Raw genomic sequence first — 27,500 nt, forward strand, 5'->3', positions numbered from 1 at the left:
ACGTCAATAAAACCCATTGCTAAGGTTATATGAGCAATCTCCCTTTTTTTTTCTTTTGTCCCACGGTTTTCTTGTTATTATTCCCCCCGGGAGGGGTTACGAGGAGGGGGAAGGGGGAGATTGTGGGTGTGTGTGTGTGATTAATCAACAAGAGAGAGCGAAAGAGAAAGAGAGAGGAATATGACAGCTAATCCAGTTCCAAGTCTCTTAACGAAGCGTCCAGACCTCAAGCGAGATCCTCGGAATCTAATTCCAGAACATTATTTGAAGACGTAATTCCTATTGTATGTATATGAGAGAGAGAGAGAGAGAGAGAGAGAGAGAGAGAGAGAGAAGAGAGAGAGTCCCAGCTCGTAGCAAATGTCAATTATAAACCACATGCGGAAATGGACCTTCTTAGTAATGAGTTTCTCTCGGGGGGTTGGGGGGGAAAGCCAGGTCAAGGAGGTTAAAAGTCCTTCTTGAGGTGGATGAATAATGACATCCTTGGAGGAAAGGTGTCCTTCTCCGAAATTGACCTCGGACAGCAACGTGACCTCGTCTACTTTGGGGGGTAGGGGAAGAAAGTGTTACATGAAAAGGGAGGTACTACTTAGAAGTTTACCTTCCAAGCTTAGAAAGTCCTTCTAAGCTTACAAAGTGCTTATAAACTTCTTAAAGTGATTTAATGCTTCTAAGCTTACGAAGTACTTCTACATATGCGTCTGAGCTTAGAAAGTTCGTCTAAGCTTAAAAATGCATCCTGTATGGTGGATAAACGTAGAGAAGAATAATATATTCCTGGGGAATAATAATTTACGAAGCAAGTCTAGGTTTCCCTTCAGTTACTTAAAAGCTGAACATATCAAGTTCCCCACACTTTCACAATCAGCTACCGATACCTTGGCCTTGACATATGGACCTTGGCGACGAATTTCAGCTTTTTTTTTTTTTTTTTTTTTGTGCCTTAGTTAGCTAGAAGGAAGTGATTAAAAAGCCACGATTCCCTTACTAATGAGTTTAATGAGATACCTATTATAAGTAGTTGTAAAATCAAGACTTTAATTAGGTACCTATTATATGTAGTTATAAAATAAGACTTTAATTAGGTACCTATTATATGTAGTTATAAAATAGGGTTTTAATTAGGTACCTATTATATTTAGTTATAAAGTAAGACATTAATTAGGTACCTATTATGTGAAGATATAAAATAGGACTTTAATTATTTACCTACTTTATGTATTTATAAAATAAGACTTTAAGTAGGTGCCTATTATATGTAGTTATATATAAAGATTTTAATTAGATACCTATTATATGCCATGAAACAAAATCTTACAAAGTTCACGGTGAATACGACACTCCCATCACAGAAACACTGCAACGCCAGGTAAACCAATAACCAAAAAAAAAACACACACACACACACGTCTCTAATGTGAGAGAATGATAACCAGCCCTTACTAGCATCTGTGGGCAAACAATACGTATAGAAAAAAAACACATACACGCACACAACGGGCGCTTTAACACAAACGGGAGTTTTTTGTGTGTGTTCGCGCAAACACACACAAAGCCTATATATTCATGGCAAAACTAGGTCGCTCTCGTCATGCCAACCTCAGAATCGTAAAGTTCTGACGTGGTTGTTGGTTTGTTTGGGTGTTGCAGAGGCAGTGTGCAATAGCTTATTTATTTATTTTTTATTTGGAGTAGGGGAATGGGGGTTAAATTCAGAAAAATATAGTGATATCCGGTTCGATATGCTCATTCAAAAATGATGAAATACTCTCTCTCTCTCTCTCTCTGTGGGATATATATATATATATATATATATATATATATATATATATATATATATATATATATATTATATATATATATATATATCCCACAGAAGACCAACAACCACAAGAAAAGTAAACGAATAGCTTTAAAACACTACTAAAAAGCATACAACAAACGTTAAGATAATCCAACACCCCTCACTGGAACCCCCACCCAAACAAACAAACAAACAAACAAAGCATCATTATCTTACCAGCGGAGGGCACATCCGCCACGGTCTTGCCCGTCATGTGGGCCAGAAACCCGAGGACCGAAAACACGACGAACCCGGCGAAGATGGACGTGGCGCAGTTCAGGATGGGGATGAGGAGAGCGTCCCGCTGAGAGTTGTTGCGGAACCTGTTGAACGAGCTCATGGTGACCACAGAGCCGAAGCCGGGGCCCAAGGAAAAGAAGATCTGGACGGCTGCGTCAGCCCATATCTGGAATGTTATGAAGTCAAAATGAAACATATTACTCTCTCTCTCTCTCACAGATATATGTATGTACATGTTATCACAGATATATGTATGTACATATTATGTTTATTTAGAGCAACATATTGAAGGCAGAATTATTAATAACAGGAAAGAAAAGCCTTTTCATTGATGGTATGGGTATGTAGTTTACGCAACACAACAATTCAAAGGAAATGCAGGAAAAAGTTTTTTCCGAGGTCTTCAGAATTTTCCCAGGCAGTTCTGGGTTGGTCAGCTGGTGTATATGCGTGTATATATATATATATATATATATATATATATATATATATATATATATATATATATATATATATTATATAGCTTGATGATGAATAATAGTGCCAAGACTAGGAAGAACATTCTTTAATATTACGAGCTTTCGAGGTTTAAAACCTCATCTTCAGGCTGAAAAAATGACAAGGATGAGAAATCACTAAAAATTACATTAAAATTAATTGTCTGATTAAAAGCTTCAGTAAAAACATAAAATAAAACGAACATCACATACAAACTAAAAATTAAAAATTAAGAAAAAACTAAAACAAAGCGCAAATCATACAAAAACAGAGATAAAAATAAAAATAATATGAAAGGTAAACAAAACTACACTCAAAAATAAAATAGCTAACGACCCACTTTGTGTACCTACTATGAAACTATATGATAGCTAGTTGAATACCGGACGAGTTGTTGTTCAATTCCGGTTTCATTTTCTTAATAAACAGCGACTCTGAAATTAAAAGGTCCAGTCTATTTGAGCAAAAAGACAGTACTCTAAAATCTAGGTGAGTGAAAGGATGGTCCTGTGCTAAACTGTGATCCCTTATGGCAGAAAATGGTGGTTTAGAAAGAGGAAACCTAGTTCTAACGGAAAGACCTCTGTGTTCCAAAATTCTGTGTCTAAGCCAGCGGGAACTGGATCCCACGTATCGCAGACCACACTGCGAACAGGTAAACAAGTAAACGACACTCGAATTGAGGTCCACAGGAAGAGCAGGCTTCTCCCTCAAAAGTGATCCTACAGTAAAAGGGTTAGTAAAAACAAATCTGAAACTAACTTGAGGAAAACTATGCTTAAGTATTTCTTGTAACTTTTTTCTTACCAAGTAGCTACTATGACCAAGGAAAGGCAATTTAATATACTTTACATCTTTACTAGCAGTACTGTACACCGGTCTGGGACAAAATTTCTCATGTAGAAAATTTTTCAGAACTTTGTAAAAGACAAATACGGGATAAGAATTTTCGGAAAAATAATTCTGGAGGAAGACCATGTCTTGATGAAATAAATTAAAATCACAACAGACATTGTAAGCTCTATTTATCATAGTACGTATTGAATTAAGTTTAAACAACTTTGGTGAAAAACTAAGATAATTCAATCCCAAGCCAGTAAAAGTACTTTTCCTATAAACGGAAGTCTGAAATTTACTTCTATTTCTGTGTACCTGAACATCTAAAAATGACAACATATTATCCTGTTCTGTCTCACAAGTAAAAGAAATATTAGGATGACGAGAATTAAAATATTCTAAAAATAAATCCACGTGTGAACGTTCCCTAAACACAAGGAAAGTGTCATCCACGTACCTACGATAATACAAGGGTTTGAAAGCAACAGGGCATTCAGACATCCAAATCTTTTCACAATAACCCATGAAACAATCTGCATATACAGGTCCAAGGGAATTTCCCATAGCAACACCATCTATTTGATTATATAATTTACCATCAAAAGTAAAAATGCCATCAGTTGTAGCCAATTGTAATAACTTTCGCAAATCTATTTTACTAAGTCCAAAAGTTGTTATGTGGTTTTCACATATATTATTAAGAATAATGTCAGTTGTTTCTTTTAATGGGATATTTGTGAAAAGAGAGGTTACATCAAAACTAGCCATTACAACATCTTGGTTAAAATCGAAAGAACACAATTCTTTGACAAACTTGGAAGAATTTGGGACATTAAACTCACTAAAAGTTAGAGGTTTTAAAACAGGAACTAGAAACTTTGATAAGTAATAGCTAAAAGTGCCAATTGAAGATATAATGGGTCTCAACGGGTTTCCTATTTTATGCACCTTAGGTAGACCATACATATAACCGGGCTTTGACCCTGAAGCATATAAATTACTATATGCAACTTCCCCAATCTTATCTCTCAAACTTCTTAACATCCTATTTAATTTATCTTCTAATTTCAAAATGTGACCCGCAATATCTGCATTCAACATCCTAAATTTTGTATTATCAGAGAGTATTTCATTCATTTTATCTAAATAATCAGACCTATTCATCAATACAACACCCCTGCCTTTATCTGGTTTTGTAATAACAATACTATCATCGTTCTTAAGATTGCGTAAAATATTGATTCTGTCTTTATTTAACTGATTGTCACCCTCCTTTCTACGATTAAAATTTTTAAAAGTCTCATTTGCAATTACTGAAATTTTGTTAAAAATTGAAATAAGGGTTTCACTACCACAAATGTCACTGTTTCTTAAAGTTGAACATAGTTTTTCAAAACTTAAAAAATACTTGAAGAAATTGAATTTCATGGGAGTCAAGGCAAACTCAAGACCAAGAGAAAGAACATCCTTTTCCTCTTTTGTTAAGAGCTTACAATGTCTGTTGTGATTTTAATTTATTTCATCAAGACATGGTCTTCCTCCAGAATTATTTTTCCGAAAATTCTTATCCCGTATTTGTCTTTTACAAAGTTCTGAAAAATTTTCTACATGAGAAATTTTGTCCCAGACCGGTGTACAGTACTGCTAGTAAAGATGTAAAGTATATTAAATTGCCTTTCCTTGGTCATAGTAGCTACTTGGTACGAAAAAAGTTACAAGAAATACTTAAGCATAGTTTTCCTCAAGTTAGTTTCAGATTTGTTTTTACTAACCCTTTTACTGTAGGATCACTTTTGAGGGAGAAGCCTGCTCTTCCTGTGGACCTTAATTCGAGTGTCGTTTACTTGTTTACCTGTTCGCAGTGTGGTCTGCGATACGTGGGATCCAGTTCCCGCTGGCTTAGACACAGAATTTTGGAACACAGAGGTCTTTCCGTTAGAACTAGGTTTCCTCTTTCTAAACCACCATTTTCTGCCATAAGGGATCACAGTTTAGCACAGGACCATCCTTTCACTCACCTAGATTTTAGAGTACTGTCTTTTTGCTCAAATAGACTGGACCTTTTAATTTCAGAGTCGCTGTTTATTAAGAAAATGAAACCGGAATTGAACAACAACTCGTCCGGTATTCAACTAGCTATCATATAGTTTCATAGTAGGTACACAAAGTGGGTCGTTAGCTATTTTATTTTTGAGTGTAGTTTGTTTACCTTTCATATTATTTTTATTTTTATCTCTGTTTTTGTATGATTTGCGCTTTGTTTTAGTTTTTTCGTAATTTTTAATTTTTAGTTTGTATGTGATGTTCGTTTTATTTTATGTTTTACTGAAGCTTTTAATCAGACAATTAATTTTAATGTAATTTTTAGTGATTTCTCATCCTTGTCATTTTTTCAGCCTGAAGATGAGGTTTTAAACCTCGAAAGCTCGTAATATTAAAGAATGTTCTTCCTAGTCTTGGCACTATTATTCATCATCAAGCTAAGATTTCCAAGTAGCCGCCCAATTACTGAGACTATATTATATATATATATATATATATATATATATATATTATATATATAATATATATATGTATATATATATATATATATATATATATAATAATTATACATATATATATATACATATATATATACATTATATATATATATATATATATATATATATATATATATATATACTAACGACCAACCCAGAACTGCCTGGGAAAACTCTGAAGAACTCAGAAACAAAATTATCTTACATCTCCTTTGAATATATTTTATCTATATACTATATACATACATATATATGTATGTGTTAACGTGCATTCATGTGGGTACATATGTGTAACTCTAGAATAAAATTACTATAGATATAAAGGTCCAATTTACCAGAATCCAGAGCCATATACAGAAAATTTCCATAAGAACTATGGCAAGTCAATTTAAACGTAAGAACGGAGACACGTTAGAATTTATACAAATACACCCAAATAAGTCAAATTCCTACCCCAATTAATAGTTTATACAAAAAATTTAAGATAAAGTTTTGGAAAATCTCCTTAAGTGTTTTTTCCTCACGAGATATTTGGAAAGTCTTCAGTGACGGAACACTGGAGCGTGTTAATACCTTCCTTTTATTGCAAAGTTCCGTGCGATCTTAGATTCTGAATTTTTAACTGCTTCTTGTGGGGCAAAATATATAAACTTTTTTACTATATTACAATATCAAGTATATCATATTTCATCTTTACTCTATTAAGTATTAATTATATTTCTAAAGTTACAGTACAGCAATAACGTTTTTAAGCCAAATTACTGATATATTTATATTCCTATAAGAAGATAAAAGACCCATAAAACTACTTGAACGTTGCAGCCACATATTTCGAGCACTTCCTTCTGTGCCCCTGTTCACTGGTAAATAATGTCACTAACGTCACAGGTCATCATAGGTCAACAGTCAAACGTCAAAAAAAGGGATACTTACATTATAGTGGGTCAGCTTGCTAAGATCTGGGTAGATGTAATACTTGATCCCTTCCCACGCTCCGGGTAGGGTCACACCCCGGACGAATAATATGAAGAGCATGACATAAGGGAAGGTTGTAGTCAGCCATACGACCTATAGGCAGAATAAGTGAATGAATTGAAGAGTGGAATATAGTAAAATCTAAGGGCAGGTAGCGCGTACGTTGTTTTACCGACGAAAATTAAAATATATATGCTATACTTTAATAGAAATATTTGTTTTATTTAACATGCACATTATCTATTTTTTACACTTTCATTCTGATAAATAAATCATTAAATACCCCATCCTAAAATTCCTGTATCTTTAACTCAACGCGAGACACCTTATTTTCAGACCTTTGTAGGCTTTTCCACAGGGCTTTCCACAACAACAACAAAGTACTTTGTAGCCTTACTCGCCAAGTAATCGTAAACTTAGGCCACAGGCCAAGCGCTGGGACCTACGATAGCGTCGTAAGGGACTGGCCTAGGCATCAGATGTTTAATAAGACCTCGAGCCTACCTTGCCAACAACCTTGACGCCCCTGAAGATGCACAAGAAGACGACCGTCCACACGAAAGCTGTTGCGAAGACGATCGACCAGACAAGACCGTTGGGCTCCTCGATTCCCGGAGAGATCTCCAGGACGTAGTTACTGCGGAAGGAAGTGGGGTGACGTCACAGAGTCTTTGCTCGTGTTAAGGAGAATCACTTGCCGCTGGAAAACTTATAATTATTCTTGGATAAAGCATAAACATAATCTTGGATACAGTTTAAAACTAGACTTAACTATGGCATAAAGGGTAATCTTGACTACAACATAAAAACAATCTTGAATAAATCATAAAACTAATCTTGGATACGGCTTAAAATTAGACTTGACTACAGCATAAGGTTAATCTAGACTACAGCATAAAACTAATTTTGGATACAGCATAAAACTAATCTTGGATAAATCCTAAAACTAATCTTGGATACGGCCTAAAATTAGATTTGACCACGGCATAAATTTAATCTTGACTACGGCATAAAACTAATCCTGGATAAAACATAAAACTAATCTTGGATACAGCTTAAAATTAGACTTGACTACAGCATTAGGTTAATCTAGACTACAGCATGAAATTGATCTTGGCCATAACTTAAAGTTAAGCTTGACTACAGCATAAAATTAATCTTGAGTTACAGCATTGATTAAGGGTCAACTAAATCTGACAGCAGCAAAACAGTCACTTGACAAACTGTCTGATTCAAGGACCTACGTATAGTGCAACATCTAGACAAAGCACCCCGTCAGAAACATGATGATGCAATATCCAAATTTACACTGTTATTTATCAAGTAAATTACAAACAACAATGAGAAAAGGCCAGATGAGTATTATCACGACAACTGACACATGGAACCACTCTATATTCTCACTGGAAAAATTCGTCGGCCGCCGAGACTGCATTGGTAGAATTCCAAAGCCTTTCGGGGAAATCCTCAGTAAAGGAGGTTGCCTGTGGATGGAATAAAGACACTGCTAAGATACTGGTAGTCACTCATTTCATCGTCCAATATTCAGATAAACTAAACGTTTGTTCACTCATTTAAAGGGATGCCCGGCCTTTGTTTACTTATTTATAGGGAAAACTAACCTCCGTTCTCTCATTCAAAGGGAAACCCAGCCCTTGTGCACTTATTTAAAGGGAAAACCAGCTTTTGTTCACTCATTTAAAGGGAAAACTAACCTCTGCTCTCTCATTCAAAAGGTAAATCAGCCTTTGTCCACTCATTTAAAGGAAAATCCAGCCTTTGTTCACTCACTTAAAGGGGAAACCAGACCTTGTTCACTCATTTACAATGAAAACCAGCCTTTGTTCACTCATTTAAAGGGTAACCCAGCCTTTGTTCACTTATTTAACGGTAAAACCAGCCTTTGTTCACTTAAAGGGAAAACCAGCTTTTGTCACTTATTTAAAGGGAAACCCAGCCTTTGTTCACTTATTTAAAGGGAAACCCAGCCTTTGTTCACTTATTTAAAGGGAAACCCAGCCTTTGTTCACTTATTTAAAGGGAAAACCAGCCTTTGTTCACTTATTTTAAAGGGTGCAATATTCTGTTAAAACAAGCCTTTGTTGACTCATTTAAAGGGAGCAGTATTCTGTTAAAACCAGACTTTGTTCACTCATTTAAGGAGTGAAATATTCTTGTAAAACCAGCCTTTGTTCGGTAATATTCAAACCCTCTGACAGCAAGGGATTCAATGGGGTCTGTTGTGTTGCAGAATGTAAACAAAAACAGAGTTTTTTCAGTCTCTTCAGTCTCAACTGCACTTATTTCTGCAATTAGACTTCTGGTGTCTTTTGGTGTCTTCTACTATGGCTGTTCCAAGTGTTTAACTGTACCTTGCTCTAATGTTCACATCTCCTTTCTCTCGTTCTCAGAGTTCCACTTAAGGACCAAAATCTTCGAGCTCTTCCTCATTGAGAGTCTAGACCAGAAACTCTGTGATCTCGTTACACAAAAAATGTCCATCTAAAGGCTAATGCATTATGCTTAAAAACACTGCCAATTGTTGACCGTTTCGTCATATAACACTTGGTAATTTGACACTTTGGTCTGGTAATATACAAAACTACTGCACCGCCAAAAAGATTTTGGTTATAACATCAGAATTAAGAGGAGGAGTCAGAGAAAATTAAGAACTGGGTACAGCCACTTGCTATTTCTTGAGCAGCGAAGGTCCTTACAGAGATTATATACTGACATAATCAGTAACTGCCAAGTGCATCAGACCTCATTCCTTTGACATTTAAATAATGGAAATTTATTTATTATCATGCCCTTTATACATACAATGGCATTCATTAGACTCTCGTTTTGGAAAAATTTATATATATATAGAGATTATTATATATTGTATATATATAATTAATATATATATATATATATATAGGTGATGATATAGATATAGTATATATAATATATCTCGCGGATTATATAGGTAGTAGTAATTAACAACTCAACGACTATTAATCTATTTGTGGAAAGGTGATTATAAATATCTTAAACTATAAGAATGAGAGCTAATTAATTACATGAAACATATTGTACAATCTCATGTTGCCTTTATAATTATAAAGAAATTAAATTGAACTCCACCACTTCTTCAGCATAAATTAAACCTCCTGAAAAAAAAATATACCAATCGCTTACTTACTGCCACACAGTCAGGGGTATTCCACTCATTATCGCAGGACGCCCAGGGCACAGATGACGTGAGGGAGTGGTACAGGTAGATCAGGGGATAGGCCACAATGACGCTGTAGTAAGTACTGGCAATGAGGGAGACCATCACAGAGGTGTAACCAATACCTGCCAAAGACGCGGACACAATTCGTGACATTTATTTGGGTGAAAGTTTTCGCTCAATTTCAAGTTTCCTGAAATTAAATGTACATTGTACAGGTACCATACAGGTCACGTCAAGTTCATTTTACACGCCCCATACAGGTCAAGTCATGTTCATTTTACAGGGCCCATACAGGTCAGGTTAATTCAATTTTACATGTACCATACAGGTCAGGTCATGTTTATTTAACAGGCCCCATACAGGTACCTCCCATTCAACAGGTATCATACAGGCCACTTCCAATGAACACGAACCATACTAGGTAGTAGGTAAATTACAATTTACACGTATACAGGAACCATACAGGTCGCAGGTAACTTACAATTTACAGATATCATACAGGATATTTACATTCTACAGGTATCCCACAAGGTCATACCCACTCTTCCTCCACTCGCCTACAGCTGCTTGTGAAGGAATAAAGATCCAACACTCACCCTTGAAGATCGGACAGACTTTGTAGAGGGTCAGGCAGCCTGAAGAACTGAACTGGCCGACTGAGGACTCCAGCAAGAAGGCCGGTATCCCGACGACGAACAGCATCATCAGGTAGGGGATTAGGAAGGCGCCTGAAAGGGAAAATTCGGTATAACAAAAAATTCGCCTTCAAAATTGGGAAGCTTATATGTGAGTGATCAAAGAATAAGTTTAAAATGACAACGTGTATATAATATATATGTATATATATAATATATATATATATATATATATATATATATATATATATATATTCATTGTCATTTTAAAATTATTCTTTCATCAATCACATATAACCTTCCAATTTTGAAGGCGATTTTTTTTTTCATTTTTATATTCTATTCATAATTTTCAAGATTTCTTGCACTATTACATTTGTCACTTATTTTTTTCATTTTCAAATTTGTCATTAATCGCAACTAAGTAAATTTAAGGTTTCTTTTATTTTAATTTTGGGTAATCCTCCAGCTATATATAGATATATCTATAAGAATATATAATATATTATATATATATATATATATATATATATATAATTATAATATATATATATAAGGAGTACCAAAATTAAAATGGTAATTAAAGCCTTCTAGGGCGAAATAAAGAATAAAAGAAACCTTTAAATTTACTTATTTGCGATTATTGACAAATTTGAAAATGACAAAAATAAGTAAAAAATGTAATGTAACAAAAAATCTTGAACATTATTAATAGAATATAAAAATGAAAAAAATTATTATTATTATTATTTTAATTATTATTATTATTATTATTATTATTAATTGAGAATGATTTGCCCCAATAATGAAAGCTTTTTTTAATTTAAGGTCAAAGAAGTTGGACAGCTAGGCGTGCAGAGACTAATTCAGGGAAGCAGATGAGAATGAAATTCCAGAGAGCGGGCAAACCGGAAAAAAAAGAACTTCTGGTGAAGCCCACAGTGCGCCTTTCGTAGCAAACCCTAGGCAATACTCGTTGGGGACAAGTATTCGAAATATAAAAAAAAAAACTGTAATGAAATGATCCCATTACATGTGAAGAAAGGGAGACAAAAAAGCATCCGAGTCAAGAGAGAGACAAGAGAGAAGAAAAGAGAGAGAGAGAGAAACAAGAGAGAGAGAGAGAGAGAGAGAGAGAGAGACAAGAGAGGAAGGTTAAAAAAAACACATACACACAAAACTAAACTGTGCGGTCAGAAAAGTTTTCTAAGCCATTAAAAAAAATTACGTTCAAAGTAATGAAATGTAAACAGGTTCTCTCTATCTCCAAAGGACGACAAATTAGGAGTTGCTGGTGAAAGGAGAAAGAATGAAAACACAGAGAGAGAGAGAGAGGACAATGGAGAAACAAGAGAGCTTAAAGGGAAGAGGAGGGACCGAAAGCGACTAAATGGAAAATAAGGAGAAAGGTATAATGACGATGATGAATGCGGGAACAAAGAGATAAGATTAAAAGACAATTTAGCATAATGCAGGACACAACGAGAAACCTGGAAAATAAACAGGTATTTCGTTCGTCTCATTTCACCCGCCTGCTTTTATGGACCTCCCCCCCCACAATGTCAACGCAAAAGTCTGGCTAAGCAATGAGAGAGACGGACAAATATAAAGAAACGATTTGGAAAAAGAGGAAAAATATATTAGGACTTGCGTAACGTAATCTCTCTCTCTCTCTCTCTCTCTCTCTCTCTGTGACATGACATGCACAGAAATAAAAGAGATAATATATTATTAGGATTTGCGACACATGCCCCTTGAACTCACTCTCTCTCTCTCTCTCTCTCTCTCTCTCTCTCTCTCTCTCTCTCTCTCTCAGGCAATTAAAAAAGATAAAACATGGAGAAAAAATATAAATATTACGATTTCCGACACGTACCCTCCGAACTTTCTCTCTCTCTCTCTCTCTCTCTCTCTCTCTCTCTCTCTCTCTCTCTCTCTCTCCATTCAGACCCAACAAACTAAGGAACAAAATGCCATGAGTTCCACGACCCATATTGACTCCAAGACCCCAAAATGTATTAATACAAGATTAATCTATTTCACGATAGCCGGGGTTATACTTGTCACGCCAGGTAAACAGAAGCCAACCAATCAATCAATCCATCCCACGAAAAGGATTCTCATTTATAGTTAAAAATACACGTAGCTGACAAGAACCAGACGCGTCATTAATAAACTCGTGCTTTCGTCACGACGCTATTTATAAATCGAAGTATAAATAACGAGAGTTATTAACGTTTATATTGACCTTAAAGGAACAATAGTTCGGGTGAAGGGGGATATTATTAGCGTTGTTAACGTTATTATCAGAATATTTTTTTATAACGAATTCATGAAGAGGAAATCTGCAAAGAAGGCTAGAAAATGGGAAAGAAAGTTGGAAAGTGGCACGAGCAAATCTCCGCCAGGGCTAAATAAAGTTACATTCCTATCTCTCCCAAATTCGAATCCGCTTCTGGCAAGATTCCACTCGTGACATTTGGTATTACTCTTTTAATTTCGTTATAGCAAGAAACATCCCCTAGCGGCAACCCTTTAGTCAACAACATCCCCCTGCCCCTTCCCCCCACCCCCCACCACCACAAAGGGGAAGGGGAGTAAATGAGAAACATTTTCCACCAATTAAACTTAAGAAGTGTCTTATATAATTATACATACAGTTATCAAGGCAATTAACATATAATTTACATAAAATAAGCTCCCTTCGTACCCATTATCTTATCTATCGTATCCAGTTTTTAACTTGGATTAAACTAAAATAGATACGTTAGAGAGAGAGAGAGAGAGAGAGAGAGAGCATATGACATAGACCAAATCGAGCAAGCAATAATGCGGGGTTGCCCATTGTTCAGAAGAATCTTATTATCTGCAAAAACTGCATGCAACATTATCCCTTCTCTCTCTCTCTCTTTCTCTCTCTCTCTCTGCTTAATTTCACCGCACAATGGACAGGGCGTTCACAAAGAAGCTGTTTAGGCGAGGTGCTTAGGTACAGACTATACACGTGTAGACAGAAAAGGACACGTGTCGAAAGGCCTGGGCTTATGCTGGGGATTCAAAGGCCTTTGTTCGACAGTTTTGCTCCTGTGCTAATCTTACAGACAGACAGACAGACAGACAGACAGACAGACAGACAGACAGACAGACAGACAGACAGACAGACAGACACAGACAGACGGAGGAGGTAGGTAGGTAGGTAGGTATGTAGGTAGGTATGGTTAGGTAGGTAGGTAGGTAGGTCGGTAGGATAGGTTAGGTTTAAAAAGGTATAAGGATAGGATAGATAGATCGATCTTAGATAGATAGATAGATATACAGATAGATAGATTGATAGATGGATGGATTGATAAATAGATAGATAAAAGGGAAGGGCAGAATGGTGAAAGATAGATGGGACACTGAAAAGAGAGAGATTAGGCTATATATTCTTAAACTAAATTTTCTTCCAAGGGACTTAATTGTATGAAAATTATTTTTAAATATTCAAGACTATTTACTATAAATATTTTGTTACGTCTCTCTCTCTCTCTCTCTCTCTCTCTCTCTCTCTCTCTCTCTCTCTCTCTCTCTCTCTCTCTCTCTCACCACACACACACACACACAAACACATTCACACAAAATGTAGCGTTTACATACAACTATTTGAGTTCTCTCCCTCTCAAATATCTTTGATCAATTAGCGCTTATTCGTCTTTTCAATGAATAACCTTTACATCCACTCATGTCTAACTTCAACGTCTAGACATGCTAATTAGCTTACATTCCAATCATCCTTGGTTGTGAGCATTTCTAACTGGTAAAATTATACGAGAACCCCCTTCAATTGATCAAAGAAAACCTACATTGTCACCGTTATAGAAAACGATCAACTTATGAGTGACTAAAGCAATATTACCTTACTTGAAATTACCAATGTCAACGGTTAGAAAATTGTTCCTTTATAGTTATATTAGTGAAATATCAAACTCCTTTACATCATATTCGTAGCTTAAGTGGTGGAAGCTATGTTTTTATCATATTCACACTTTTATCATCTATGACGTCTGTCATATAATAATAATAATAATAATAATAATAATAATAATAATAATAATAATAATAATAATAATAACCAACCCAACAGAAACCAAAAACAGCGCCTCCTGTTGGAAAAGGCCCGCCCTGGAAAAGCAAATTTATGGTGATGAGATCTGACTTGAGTAAACTGAAAGAGATGGCAGAAAAAAGGCTAAGAAGCAAGAAAAAAAACAAGGGAGGAACTCAACGAGAAATACAAAGTACAAGAGAGGGGACTAAACAACACAATAGAAGATGTAAAACAGAGGCTTAAGGCCAAAGCACACAAGATCCAACGGTACATGAACAGGAATAAGGGTGGGATACCAACAGAACAAACTATTCGGAACCACCAGAAAAGACTATACAGCCAAACTAAGAGGGGAAGACAACACCAGAAATTCCTGAAGCCGAATCAAGTAAGAGACTCTGGAAAAACATATGGCGTCAATCCGGTATCACACAACAAACATGCAACATGGGCTCCAGAAAGTCAAGGAAGGAAGAAACAGGGAGATAAACAAAGATTCACAGACATCACGACAGACACAGTCAGACACCAACTAAAGAAAATGCCAAACTGGAAAGCCCCAGGTCCCGATGAAGTCCATGGATACTGGCTCAAAAACTTCAAGGCCTACACCCACGAATAGCGAAGAACTCCAGCATTGTATCTCAAATCACCAAGCACCCAAATGGATGACCACAGGAAGAACATCCTTAGTACAAAAAGACAAGAGTAAGGGAAATATAGCCAGTAACTACAGGCCTATCACTGCCTACCAATAATGTGGAAAAGTTTACTAACAGGTATCATCAGTTGAAAAGCTATACAAACTACCTAGATGGAGACAAACACCATCCCCCACCAACAGAAAGGCTGCAGAAGGAAGTGTAGGGGAACACAAAAGACCAGCTCCTGATAGACAAAATGGTAATGAAGAACAGTAGGAGAAGGAGGAAAACCAACCTAAGCATGGCATGGATAGACTATAAGAAAGCCTTCGACATGATACCACACACATGGCTCATAGAATGCCTGAAAATATATGGGGCAGAGGAAAATACCATCAGCTTCCTCAAAAAATACAATGCGCAACTGGAATAACATACTTACAAGCTCTGGAAAAAGACTAGCAGAGGTTAATATCAAGAGAGGGATCTTCCAGGGCGACTCACTGTCCCCACTACTCTTCGTAGTAGCCATGATTCCCATGACAAAAGTACTACAGAAGATGGATGCCGGGTACCAACTCAAGAAAAGAGGCAACAAAATCAACCATCTGATGTTCATGGACGACATCAAGCTGTATGGTAAGAGCATCAAGGAAATAGATACCTTAATCCAGACTGTAAGGATTGTATCTGGAGACATCAGGATGGAGTTTGGAATAGAAAAATGCGCCTTAGTCAACATACAAAAAGGCAAAGTAACGAGAACTGAAGGGATAAAGCTACCAGATGGGAGCAACATCAAACACATAGATGAGACAGGATACAAATACCTGGGAATAATGGAAGGAGGAGTATAAAACACCAAGAGATGAAGGACACGATCAGGAAAGAATATATGCAGAGACTCAAGGCGATACTCAAGTCAAAACTCAACGCCGGAAATATGATAAAAGCCATAAACACATGGGCAGTGCCAGTAATCAGATACAGCGCAGGAATAGTGGAATGGACGAAGGCAGAACTCCGCAGCATAGATCAGAAAACAGGAAACAAATGACAATACACAAAGCACTACACCCAAGAGCAAATACGGACAGACTATACATAACACGAAAGGAAGGAGGGAGAGGACTACTAAGTATAGAGGACTGCGTCAACATCGAAAACAGAGCACTGGGGGCAATATCTGAAAACCAGTGAAGACGAGTGGCTAAAGAGTGCATGGGAAGAAGGACTAATAAAAAGTAGACGAAGACCCAGAAATATACAGAGACAGGAGAAAGACAGAAAGAACAGAGGACTGGCACAACAAACCAATGCACGGACAATACATGAGACAGACTAAAGAACTAGCCAGCGATGACAATTGGCATGGCTACAGAAGGGAGCTAAAGAAGGAAACTGAAGGAATGATAACAGCGGCACAAGATCAGGCCCTAAGAACCAGATATTTTCAAAGTATGATAGGACGGAAATAACATCTCTCCCATATGTAGGAAGTGCAATACGAAAAATGAAACCATAAACCACATAGCAAGTGAATGCCCGGCACTTGCACAGAACCAGTACAAAAAGAGGCCTGATCAGTGGCAAAAGCCCTCCACTGGAGCCTGTGCAAGAAACATCAGCTACCTTGCAGTAATAAGTGGTACGAGCACCAACCTGAGGGAGTGATAGAAAAAACGATCAGGCAAAGATCCTCTGGGACTATGGTATCAGAACGGATAGGGTGATACGTGCAAACAGACCAGACGTGACGTTGATTGACAAAGTCAAGAAGAAAGTATCACTCATTTTGATGTCGCAATACCATGGGACACCAAGTTGAAAGAAGAAGAGAAAAAGGGAAAAAATGGATAAGTAATCAAGATCTGAAAATAGAAATAAGAAGGATATGGGATATGCCAGTGAAATCGTACCCATAATCATAGGAGCACTAGGCACGATCCAAGATCCCTGAAAAGGAATCTAGAAAAACTAGAGCTGAAGTAGCTCCGCCTCATGCATAAGAGTGTGATCCTAGAAAACGCACACATAGTGGAAAAAGTGATGGACTCCTAAGGAGGCAGGATGCAACCCGGAACCCCACACTATAAATACCACCCAGTCGAATTGGAGGACTGTGATAGAGAAAAAAAAAAAAAAATAAAAATAAAAAAATAAAATAAAATAATAATAATAATAATAACTCTCCTCAATTAATCGATCAATTGTCCCACTGCTTTCAACCTTCAATAATTCCTTCCTTGCAAATTCCATTAATGCAATGGTATAGCCTCTCTCTCTCTCTCTCTCTCTCTCTCTCTCTCTCTCTCTCTCTCTCATAATTAATATCATTAGCCTGAAGATGGGTATAAAAGTGTTACCATATTTTGCAAAATATATTTTTCAGTCTTTTTATTTGCTAAAAGGAAATAATTACCTTAAATCTTCTCTCTCTCTCTCTCTCTCTCTCTCTCTCTCTCTCTCTCTCTCTCTCTCTCTCTCTCTCTCTTCCAAATAGCCACCCCATTCTCCAACTCTTTATCCCCCTTCTTTATCTCCCATTCTTCCACCCATTTTATCTTCCCATTTATCTTCTTACTCTCCACACCAATTATCTTCCCATTTTCCCCTTACTCATCGTCCTAATAATCTTCCTATTCTCCATCTCCTTTATTTCCTTAATTATTTACCCATTCCCGGTTTCTTTACCTTCCTTATTCTCCGCCTCTTCTTTATCCCTTTCCCTTTCTTCCCAATAATCTTCCCATTCTTTACTTCCTTTATCTTCCAAATTATCTCTCCATTTCCAGCCTCTCTTATCTTCCCATTCGCCATCTCCTCATCCCCTCTCATTTATCTCCCCAATTATCTTCCCATTCCCCACCTCCTCATCCCCTCTCATTTATCTCCCCAATTATCTTCCCATTCCCCACATCCTCATCCCCTCTCATTTATCTCCCCAATTATCTTCCCATTCCCAGCCTCTCTTATATTCCCATTCCCCACATCCTCATCCCCTCTCATTTATCTTCCAAATTATCTTCCAATTCGCCACCTCACTTCCAACTCTTCCCCTCCTTGACCTTCCCAAATTCCCATCAACTTATCTTCCCACATCACAAAGAACCGACACCCGACGCCACCACAAACCACTCACCTCCTCCATTCCTGTAGCACAAGTAAGGGAACCTCCAGACGTTGCCCAGACCGATGGCGTAGCCAGCCAGGGACAAGAGGTACTCCCATTTGCTGTCCCAGTTCCCCCTCTCCTCATTCTCGTCCTTTTCTTGTCTTCCCATCGTATCCTGCGAAAGGAGAGGACAAAAAGGATGAATGAAGGGTTTATCGAGAGGGGGCATTCAATGATTCGTGATGTTGGGAACTCAAGTTCTGTGGGAGATATTTCGAAAGGGGATATTTAGATCTTTGGAAAGATGGCTGTCGTCAACAAAAATTTCCCAGGGAGAGAATTACGGGGAAAAAATATTGAAAGATGGAAAAAAATATTGAAAAGATGTCTGTAGTACACACACACACACACACACACACACACACACACACACACACACATACAAAATCTAAAAATGTTGAAAGATGAAAAAAATAATACTGAAAGATGTCTGTAGTATATAAAAAAATATGTGACCTTCAAATTACCTGGAAAAGAATTCTGGATTCTGGATTGGACTCCACTGAAAAAATGAGATGATAAAAATTACGAGAAAAAAATATGGGGAAGATGTACGGCAAAAAAAAAAAAAAAAAAAAAAAACAAAAAAAAAAAAATAAACTTTGGTGCATAAAGTCTCTGGAAAAGAATTCTGGATTCTGGATCCTCTGAAAAAAAAAATGAGATGATAAAAATTACGAGAAAAAAAATATGGGGAAGATGTACGCAAAAAAAAAAAAAAAAAAAAAAAAAAAAAACTTTGTGCTTAAAGTCTCTGGAAAAGAATTCTGGATTCTGAATCCTCTGAAAAAAATGAGATGATAAAAATTACGAGAAAAAAAAGATGTACGCAATTAAAACAAACAAAACAAAAATCTTTGGTGTGTAAAGTATCTGGAAAAGAATTCTGGGTTCTGGACCCACTGAAAAAATGAAATGATAAAAATTACGAGAAAATAATATTGGAAAGATATCTGCTATAAAAAAATCTTTGGTGTGTAAATTCTCTGGAAAAGAATTCTGGATTCTCCTGAAAAATGAAATGAAAAGAATTACGAGGCAAAACTGTCAGAAGAGCTATAGGCTATATATAAAAGGCATTTACTGAGTTGCCGCAAAAGATATTCAAGTTTTTTTATGACATTTCTATTGAGCAAACTGATCTTAAGAAAGTCTATTGAACATTCATATTTCAATGGAACAACTTGATCTTAAGAAAGTCTATTGCAAAATCATGTCAAAAAAGATTTAACAGACAGAGAAGGAAGTAAGAAGACACCGATATCAAGTTGTTCCATACAGAGGATTTGGGTCACTGATGAGATGAGAGGAAAAATATATTTTTATTCTATGGAGAGGTATCGAATAATTTCATAAAATATGAAAATAATAAAGAAACAGTTTCACGTCATAAAATGGTTTTGAAGGAATTGGTGAACAGATTCTGACGGCACAGTTTCAAAAAAAGATATTTATTCAACTTCACTGAAAGATATTAGTTTGGGGGGGGACGCCTGTCCTATTGATATATATATATTATATATATATATATATATATATATATATATATAATATTATATATATATATATATATATAATATATATATATATATATATATATAATATTTAGCAGGTGGCAATGAGTATACCGTACATACCAAGCAGACAAAAAGAATTCGTGTGTATCAAAGCACATGCACTTTTAAGCACTCACATAAATACACGCACGTACACCTGTAGTATGCGACTGAATATCTGCGGGTAGACAAGTCTTAATAAGATATTCTGTATCAAAGAGTGTCCAGTTCCCCCAGCCAGACGGATACGTGATAATTCCTTACGCGTTATCAGAGGGCCAATTTACAGTCCGGTCCAGCCCCTTCTCTTATCTGGTTTGTCCTTTCGCTGATAGGATGATGAATTCGACCAGTTGGCGTCTTTTATCTTATATGGAAGAGTGACTTGAGAAGGGACAGTCTAAACTCTAAACTGACCGGAGGTATGGAGATGTCTGTGATGGACGATTGCTGTTTTTTTTTTTACTTTCTTTTTTTTTTAAGAATTCTATATCTGGCTTTACATGCAGGGTATAGTATTCTTGTATGATAAGGGTAATGTAACGGTATCGTTTCTGATATATATATATATATATATATATATATATATATATATATATATATTTCTAAATTATCAAATCAAAACCTAACCAACTATAACCTACAGCATTCACCAACTAAAACAAAAACAAGCTCATGGGCAGACCATCACATCCCAACTATTCCTTAAGCAGTATCATAACAAGCAAAAAAATCTGTGCTTGCGTCATGCACTGGATTTATTGAAGAACCTTTTAAGCAGGCAGTTATCTAATTGCCCCAAGGAAACCTGATTGAAGGTTGCTATGGCTGATCATTATTATACTTTTATTATTTACAGTCGTTACGTAACCAACTTCAAGGTGACGTATTTTGCAATAGAAGCCGATGAGTAGGATCTATGAGAGAGAGAGAGAGAGAGAGAGAGAGAGAGAGAGAGATAAAAAAAACCCGTCTTCTTCATAACTTCTTAATCAGATCTTTTCCAATCTCATTACTCTCGTTGACTGGTTCAAGTGGACGACCTTCGCCTAATTATCCCACATCCTGTGTCCCTCTCGTCCTCCTCCGCTTCTTGGCTCTGGGCAACACAGCGAGGGTGTTGGTGACATTGTAGTACTCAAAGTTTAAATACCATGGGTACCAGGGCATGTTTTAGTTTCAGGAATGAAGTTCAAATGCCATGGGTACCAGGGCATTTATCAATTTCAGGAATCAGGTCTAAATCCAACGAGTGCCAGGACATATAGGAATAAAGTTTCGATGCCATGGGTACCGGACCATGTTTTAGTTTCAGGAATCAAGTTCAAATGCCATGGGTACAAGGGCATGTTTTAGTTTCAGGGATCACATTTAAATGCCATGGGTACCAGGGCATTTATTAATTTAAGGAATCAGGTCTAAATCCAAAAAGTGCCAGGCCATATTTTAATTACAGGAATCAAGTTTAAATGCCATGGGTACCAGGGCATTTATTTTAAGTTGCAGGAATCAAGTTGAAATACCAAGGGTATCAGGGCATATATTAGTTTCAGGAATCAGTTTCAAATGCGATGGGTATCATGGCATATATTAATTTCTGGAATCAAGTACAAATGACATGGTACCAGGAATCGGGTCTAAATCCAAAGAGTGCCATGCCATATATTAGTTTCAGGAATCAACTTCAAATGCCATGGTTACCCGGGCATATATTAGTTTCAGGAATCAAGTTCAAATGCCATGGGTACCAGGGCATTTATTTTCGTCCCAGGAAATTGGGTAAAAAAAAAAAAAAAATGAATATTCTTCGAAAAATTGTCAGATTGATTTTTGACAATTCTGCCACTAAGCGCTTAGAATAGAACAGAATATATAGAATTTAGACCAAAGGCCAAGATCCAGTGCCTATGACGTCATTGAGCGCTGAAACGGAAACTGAGTCAGAAGGTTTGGAAGGTGTAACAGTTTTCATTATGAATCAATTGTTAGAGAAGGTGGAAAGTCAGACGGAAGAAAGAATATGAAACGTAAGCAGAGTAAAAGGTATGAAAGTATTTGGCAGCTATGGGACCAAGTGATGCCAGACCCTACGGAAACTAAGTTGTATAAATCAACTGACAGGATAATACGCCTTTCTTCTCCGCGTGTTTTCCCATCATACAAATTTATGGAGTGGCTCAGCGGGGCTTCAACTAAGAATTATGTAAAGGACACATCTTTCTTGAAGGGCAAAGGCTACGACTGATGTCATTTTTCTTAACGACTCCCGACACGAATAACGGTACAGGTAAAAGTACTGCATTTACGAGTTACGTAACGATGCCCACTCACAGGACACAAGACCTAGTGCTACTACTCTATTGTTACTCATTATCCTATATAGTTGTGTTCCTGCGTCGAATCCTGTTACATGTATGTCAGTAAAAGACTAGGGAAAGGGCATTCTAACCGCCAAAAATTTCATTCAAGCAGTGGAATATGGGCGAAGTTTTGAATTAGTTTGAATTTTATTATACGCGTACTGCGGCTTCTTCTTCTTCTTCTTCTTCGTTGCATAAAGACCGAATACCAAGCAAAGAACTTGGTCCCTCATTAATCTTGTTAGCGGCAAAACAGTCAAGATTCTAACCACTTAATTCGAGAGAGAGAGAGAGAGAGAGAGAGAGAGAGAGAGAGAGAGAGAGAGAGAGAGAACAATTTAGCTTTAATCACAAGACATTTTCGTTACATAAAACCCTTCTTTTTTCATTATATAAATGTAGAAGGACGTGCTTCAAGGATGAGGAATGCGCGCGCAACATAAGTAAAACTGCTAACACAACCATGGCACCACCAGCAAAGTTATTAACACAGCCACAGCAACAGCAGCTAACTTATTGTCACAACCAATGCATCATTCAGCCACAGCAACAACAGCAAAGTTATTAACTCAACCACAGCAACGGAAAGGTTATGAACACAACCACAGCAACAATAGCGAAGTTATTAACTTAACCACAGCAACATCGGCAACGTTATGAACACAGCTACAGCAACAGCAGCTAACTTATTGTCACAACCAATGCATCATTCAGCCACAGCAACAACAGCAAAGTTATTAACCCAACCACAGCAACAGAGAAAAGTTATTAACATAACCACAGCAACAACGGCAAAGTCATTAACCAAACCAAAGCAACAATGGCAACGTTATGAACACAACCACAGCCACCCAGAATAATTAACCTTTTTCGGATCTACTACATAACCTCAAGATAGAATTTAGGCCTCAGGCCAAGCGCTGGGACCTACGAGATCATTCAGCACAGAAACGGAAATTGACAGTAAGAAGGTTTATAGATACTAGAAATCAAAGGTTGGGAGAGCAAGGAATGTATAATGGAAGAAAGAGACTATGAAAGGAGGCGCAATAAAAAAAAAACATCAGGGGTTGCAGCTAGGAGGCTGTAAGTAATGCCTACAGTGCACCGCATGAGAATTCGCTACCTAAGTCTACAAAAGACTATATTCCTTCCTCTTCTGGGGTTACTTGATCCGACGTAACGTAAGGTTGATACGTTACGCGAAGGAGTCCTGGAACAGTCTATTTAAAAAGTCTTCGTGTTACGTAACTTGAAGTTCTTTGACGCGGCTTCGTTCGACGCGCTACGTAACCATTAGAGAGAGACGATGTATTCCGTGTCCTATGTTGAATCAATTTATGTATTCAGTTCCTATGTCGAATAGCTCTGTTTGTTCCTTTACTATGTTAAATAATTTTGTTTATTCAGCTTACTATGTTAAATCACACTTCATTCCGTCTCCTGTGTTAGACTGTTCAATAAATGTCGTTTATTATTTCCTTTGTTAAATCATTGTACGCACTCCCCTTCCTATGTTAAAATTTCCTGTGTTAAATCATTCTTCTCATTCCGTTTAACATGTTAAATCACCATTTATTCAGGTTCTAAGCTAAATAATTCTATTTATTACATTTTCTAAATCAAATACTAATATTTAATCCATTAACTATGGTATATCACTATCTATTCCGGGACCTATGTTAAATCATTCCGTTTATTACGATTAATATGTTAAATCACTCTATTTATACTTTTTTTTGTTACATCATTCTCCAATGTTAAATCAATCTGTTTACTACATTTACCGTGTTAAATCACTCTTTTACACTGTTTCTGTTATTACATCATTCTCTTATGTTAAATCAATCTGTTTACTATGTTTACCATCTGAAATCAGTCTACTTACAACACAGTTTCTTTTGTTACATCATTCTCCAATCTTGATTCGTTCCGTTCATTACGTTTACTATGTTAATTCACCCCATCATTATAGCTCTGTCTCGTTGCATAGTTCCCTCGTTCGTTATCTTACTTTTAATCATTCTATTTACCTCAAACGAAACCATTTAGCCAGCTGTTTGTGTCCTTCTAACCCCGCGTCAATCAAGCGCACCCATATTGTGTACAAAGAGTAAATTGTTTTTATTCAAGATACAACAAAACATGACTTGAGCAATCAAGACGATTTGCATACAAATTACTGAAGAACTCGCCAGTCAAAGGCGGGCTCTTCAGATATACAAGGTCAGTTACATATCTATTCGTGCCACGAGAATATTATTATTATTATTATTATTATTATTATTATTATTATTATTATTATTTATTATTAATTTATTAGTCATTATTTATTATTATTATTATTATTATTATTATTTCATACCTAACTGTAGATTTGTTTGTTTATTTCCAGTCCCATGTTACTATGAGTTTTTTTTACGTAAAAAATTATGGTAATAACATATATACATATATAGATACAACAAATATATATAGATACACACATGCATAATTATATATATATATATATATATATATATATATATATATATATATATATATATATAATATATATATATATATATATATATATATATATATATAATATATAATCGCAAACCCTCAAACTGATAACTCACGTAAGGACGACTAGCTTAGATCACAAAAGCAGCTCAATACGAGAGATAAAAATCATCGCCAGTGATTATATTTCCCGACATCCGATATGCAGCGATGTTACTGGCGTAGGAATGAGACTTCATAGACCACAGGTCGCTGCGCTCTGCTCTCATCTCCCCTCTCTTCTCCTCTCTCATCTCTCATCCTCTCTCTCTCGTCTCTCTCTCTCTCTGGCGGAACTCCCTCGCTTCTTCCTCTAATCTAAAAAAGAGTATGAAACGCAGATGACATTTCGTGTTTTACTGGAATTAAGTGATCAATCGGAAACATCATATCTATCTCTCTCTCTCTCTCTCTCTCTCTCTCTCTCTCTCTCTCTCTCTAATTACACTGGAATTAAGCGATTGACCAAAAACGCCATTCCTCTCTCTCTCTCTCTCTCCCTCTCTTTGATGACATTTCTTGTGCATTATGAAATTATGTGATTAACCAAAAACTCTCTCTCTCTCTCTCTCTCTCTCACACACACACACACACACACACACACACACACACACAGACACACACATACACATACTAAGTGGAAAAATTGACAACAAAAAACACCAAAATATTAAATCTATTTTGTCTAAAAAGTTTCCATGTTATAACCAAAAGAATTCTTTAAAAAAAATAATATATGGCCTTCTCAACACAATAGATACGTCATTCCCCGGCAAGGTTAAAATCATTCCCTCATGCCCACAGAGTCATACAAAGTCATACCACAATGAACGACTCGAATTTCCGTTTATTTCGGTTCAGCAAAAATGCTAAATTCAAGATACAGAATTTCACGGGCACAAAAAAAAAAAAAAAAAAAATTAAGACGCGGTAACCTGATCACTTCGGCGTCGTCTGTCAGATGGATTTGTCTGACAGACCTACGCCCCAGTCTTTTTTTTTATCATTGTTTTATTTTTTTTGTTTACCTTTTTTTCACGGAGTATTTTACTTCTTAGCCCATTATTTAATTTGTAATCGACTATTTTTACTAAGTATTTTACCCTTTTTACCGTCTTTTTTACTCGGTATTTTATTCACTTAAAACCTTTTTTGTGCGATTATTTTTTTGCCGTTTATTTTACCGAGTATTTTATCATCTCAATGTCTTTTTTCACCGGTTATTCCATCGTTTTGCAATCTACTTCTACCGGGTATTTTATCCGTTTACCGTCCAATTTTGCCGAGTATTTTATCCTTTTACTGTGTATTTTATCCTTTTACTGTCCATTTTACCGAGTATTTTATCCTTTTACCGTCCATTCTTGCCGAGTATCTTATCCTTTTACTGTCCATTTTTACCGAGTATTTTATCCTTTTAACCGTCCTGTTATTAACCCGGGTTAATTTTATCCTTTTTTACCCAATCCTTTTTTTTACTCGGAGTAAATTTTTATCCTTTTATTTACCATCCCTTTTTTAACCGGAGTAATTTTTATCCGTTTTACCGTCATGTAATTACCGGGCGTTAAAATTTTATTCCTTTTTTAAACCATTCCTTTTTTTAACCGAGTAATTTTTTATCCTTTTTATTACCATCCTTTTTGTACCGAGTTTTATTTTTATCCTTGGGTTTTACCGTCCATTTTTTTGCCAAGTATTTTATCTTTTTACCTTCCATTTTTGCGGAGTATTTTATCCTTTTTCTGTCCATTTTTACAGTATTTTATCCTTTTAGTCTTTTACCGAGTATTTTATCCTTTTACAGTCTATTTAACCGAGTATTTTATCCTTTTACCGCATATTCCACCAAGTATTTTATTCTTTGACCGTCAACTTTACTGAGTATTTTATCCTTTTACCGTCCATTTTTACCAAGTATTTTAACCTTTTACCGTCCATTTTTACCAAGTATTTTATCCTTTTACCGTCCATTTTTGCCGAGTATTTTATCCTTTTTCTGTCCATTTTCACAGAGTATTTTATCCTTTTACAGTCTTTTACCGAGTATTTTATCCTTTTACAGTCTATTTAACCGAGTATTTTATCCTTTTACTGTCTATTCCACCGAGTATTTCATCTTTTTACCGTTTACTTTAAAAAGTATTTTATCCTTTTACCATCTACTTTACCGAGTATTTTAACCTTTTACCGTCAATTTTTGCCAAGTATTTTATCCTTTTACCGTCCATTTTTTACCGAGTATTTTAACCTTTTACCGTCATTTTACTGAGTATTTTATCCTTTTACCGTCCATTTTGCCGAGTATTTTAACCTTTTACCGTCCATTTTTTACCGAGTATT

The 27,500-nt window shown here is 36.2% G+C and overlaps 1 protein-coding gene across 1 annotated transcript in view; it reads right to left on the bottom strand.

Moving 5' to 3' along the window:
• Positions 1-27,500, bottom strand: part of LOC135196666 (sodium- and chloride-dependent glycine transporter 1-like) — a 66,922-nt gene that overhangs the window by 27,677 nt on the left and 11,745 nt on the right. The window contains 7 exon segments of the mRNA XM_064223501.1: positions 2,024-2,252; positions 6,895-7,029; positions 7,441-7,573; positions 8,341-8,420; positions 10,124-10,278; positions 10,753-10,884; positions 18,665-18,812. Of these exon segments, the coding sequence (XP_064079571.1) occupies positions 2,024-2,252; positions 6,895-7,029; positions 7,441-7,573; positions 8,341-8,420; positions 10,124-10,278; positions 10,753-10,884; positions 18,665-18,806 (1,006 nt within the window). The 5' untranslated portion in view covers positions 18,807-18,812.

The sequence above is a fragment of the Macrobrachium nipponense genome, chromosome 18 (assembly GCF_015104395.2).
Source record: "Macrobrachium nipponense isolate FS-2020 chromosome 18, ASM1510439v2, whole genome shotgun sequence".
In the NCBI taxonomy this organism is placed as follows: domain Eukaryota; kingdom Metazoa; phylum Arthropoda; class Malacostraca; order Decapoda; family Palaemonidae; genus Macrobrachium; species Macrobrachium nipponense.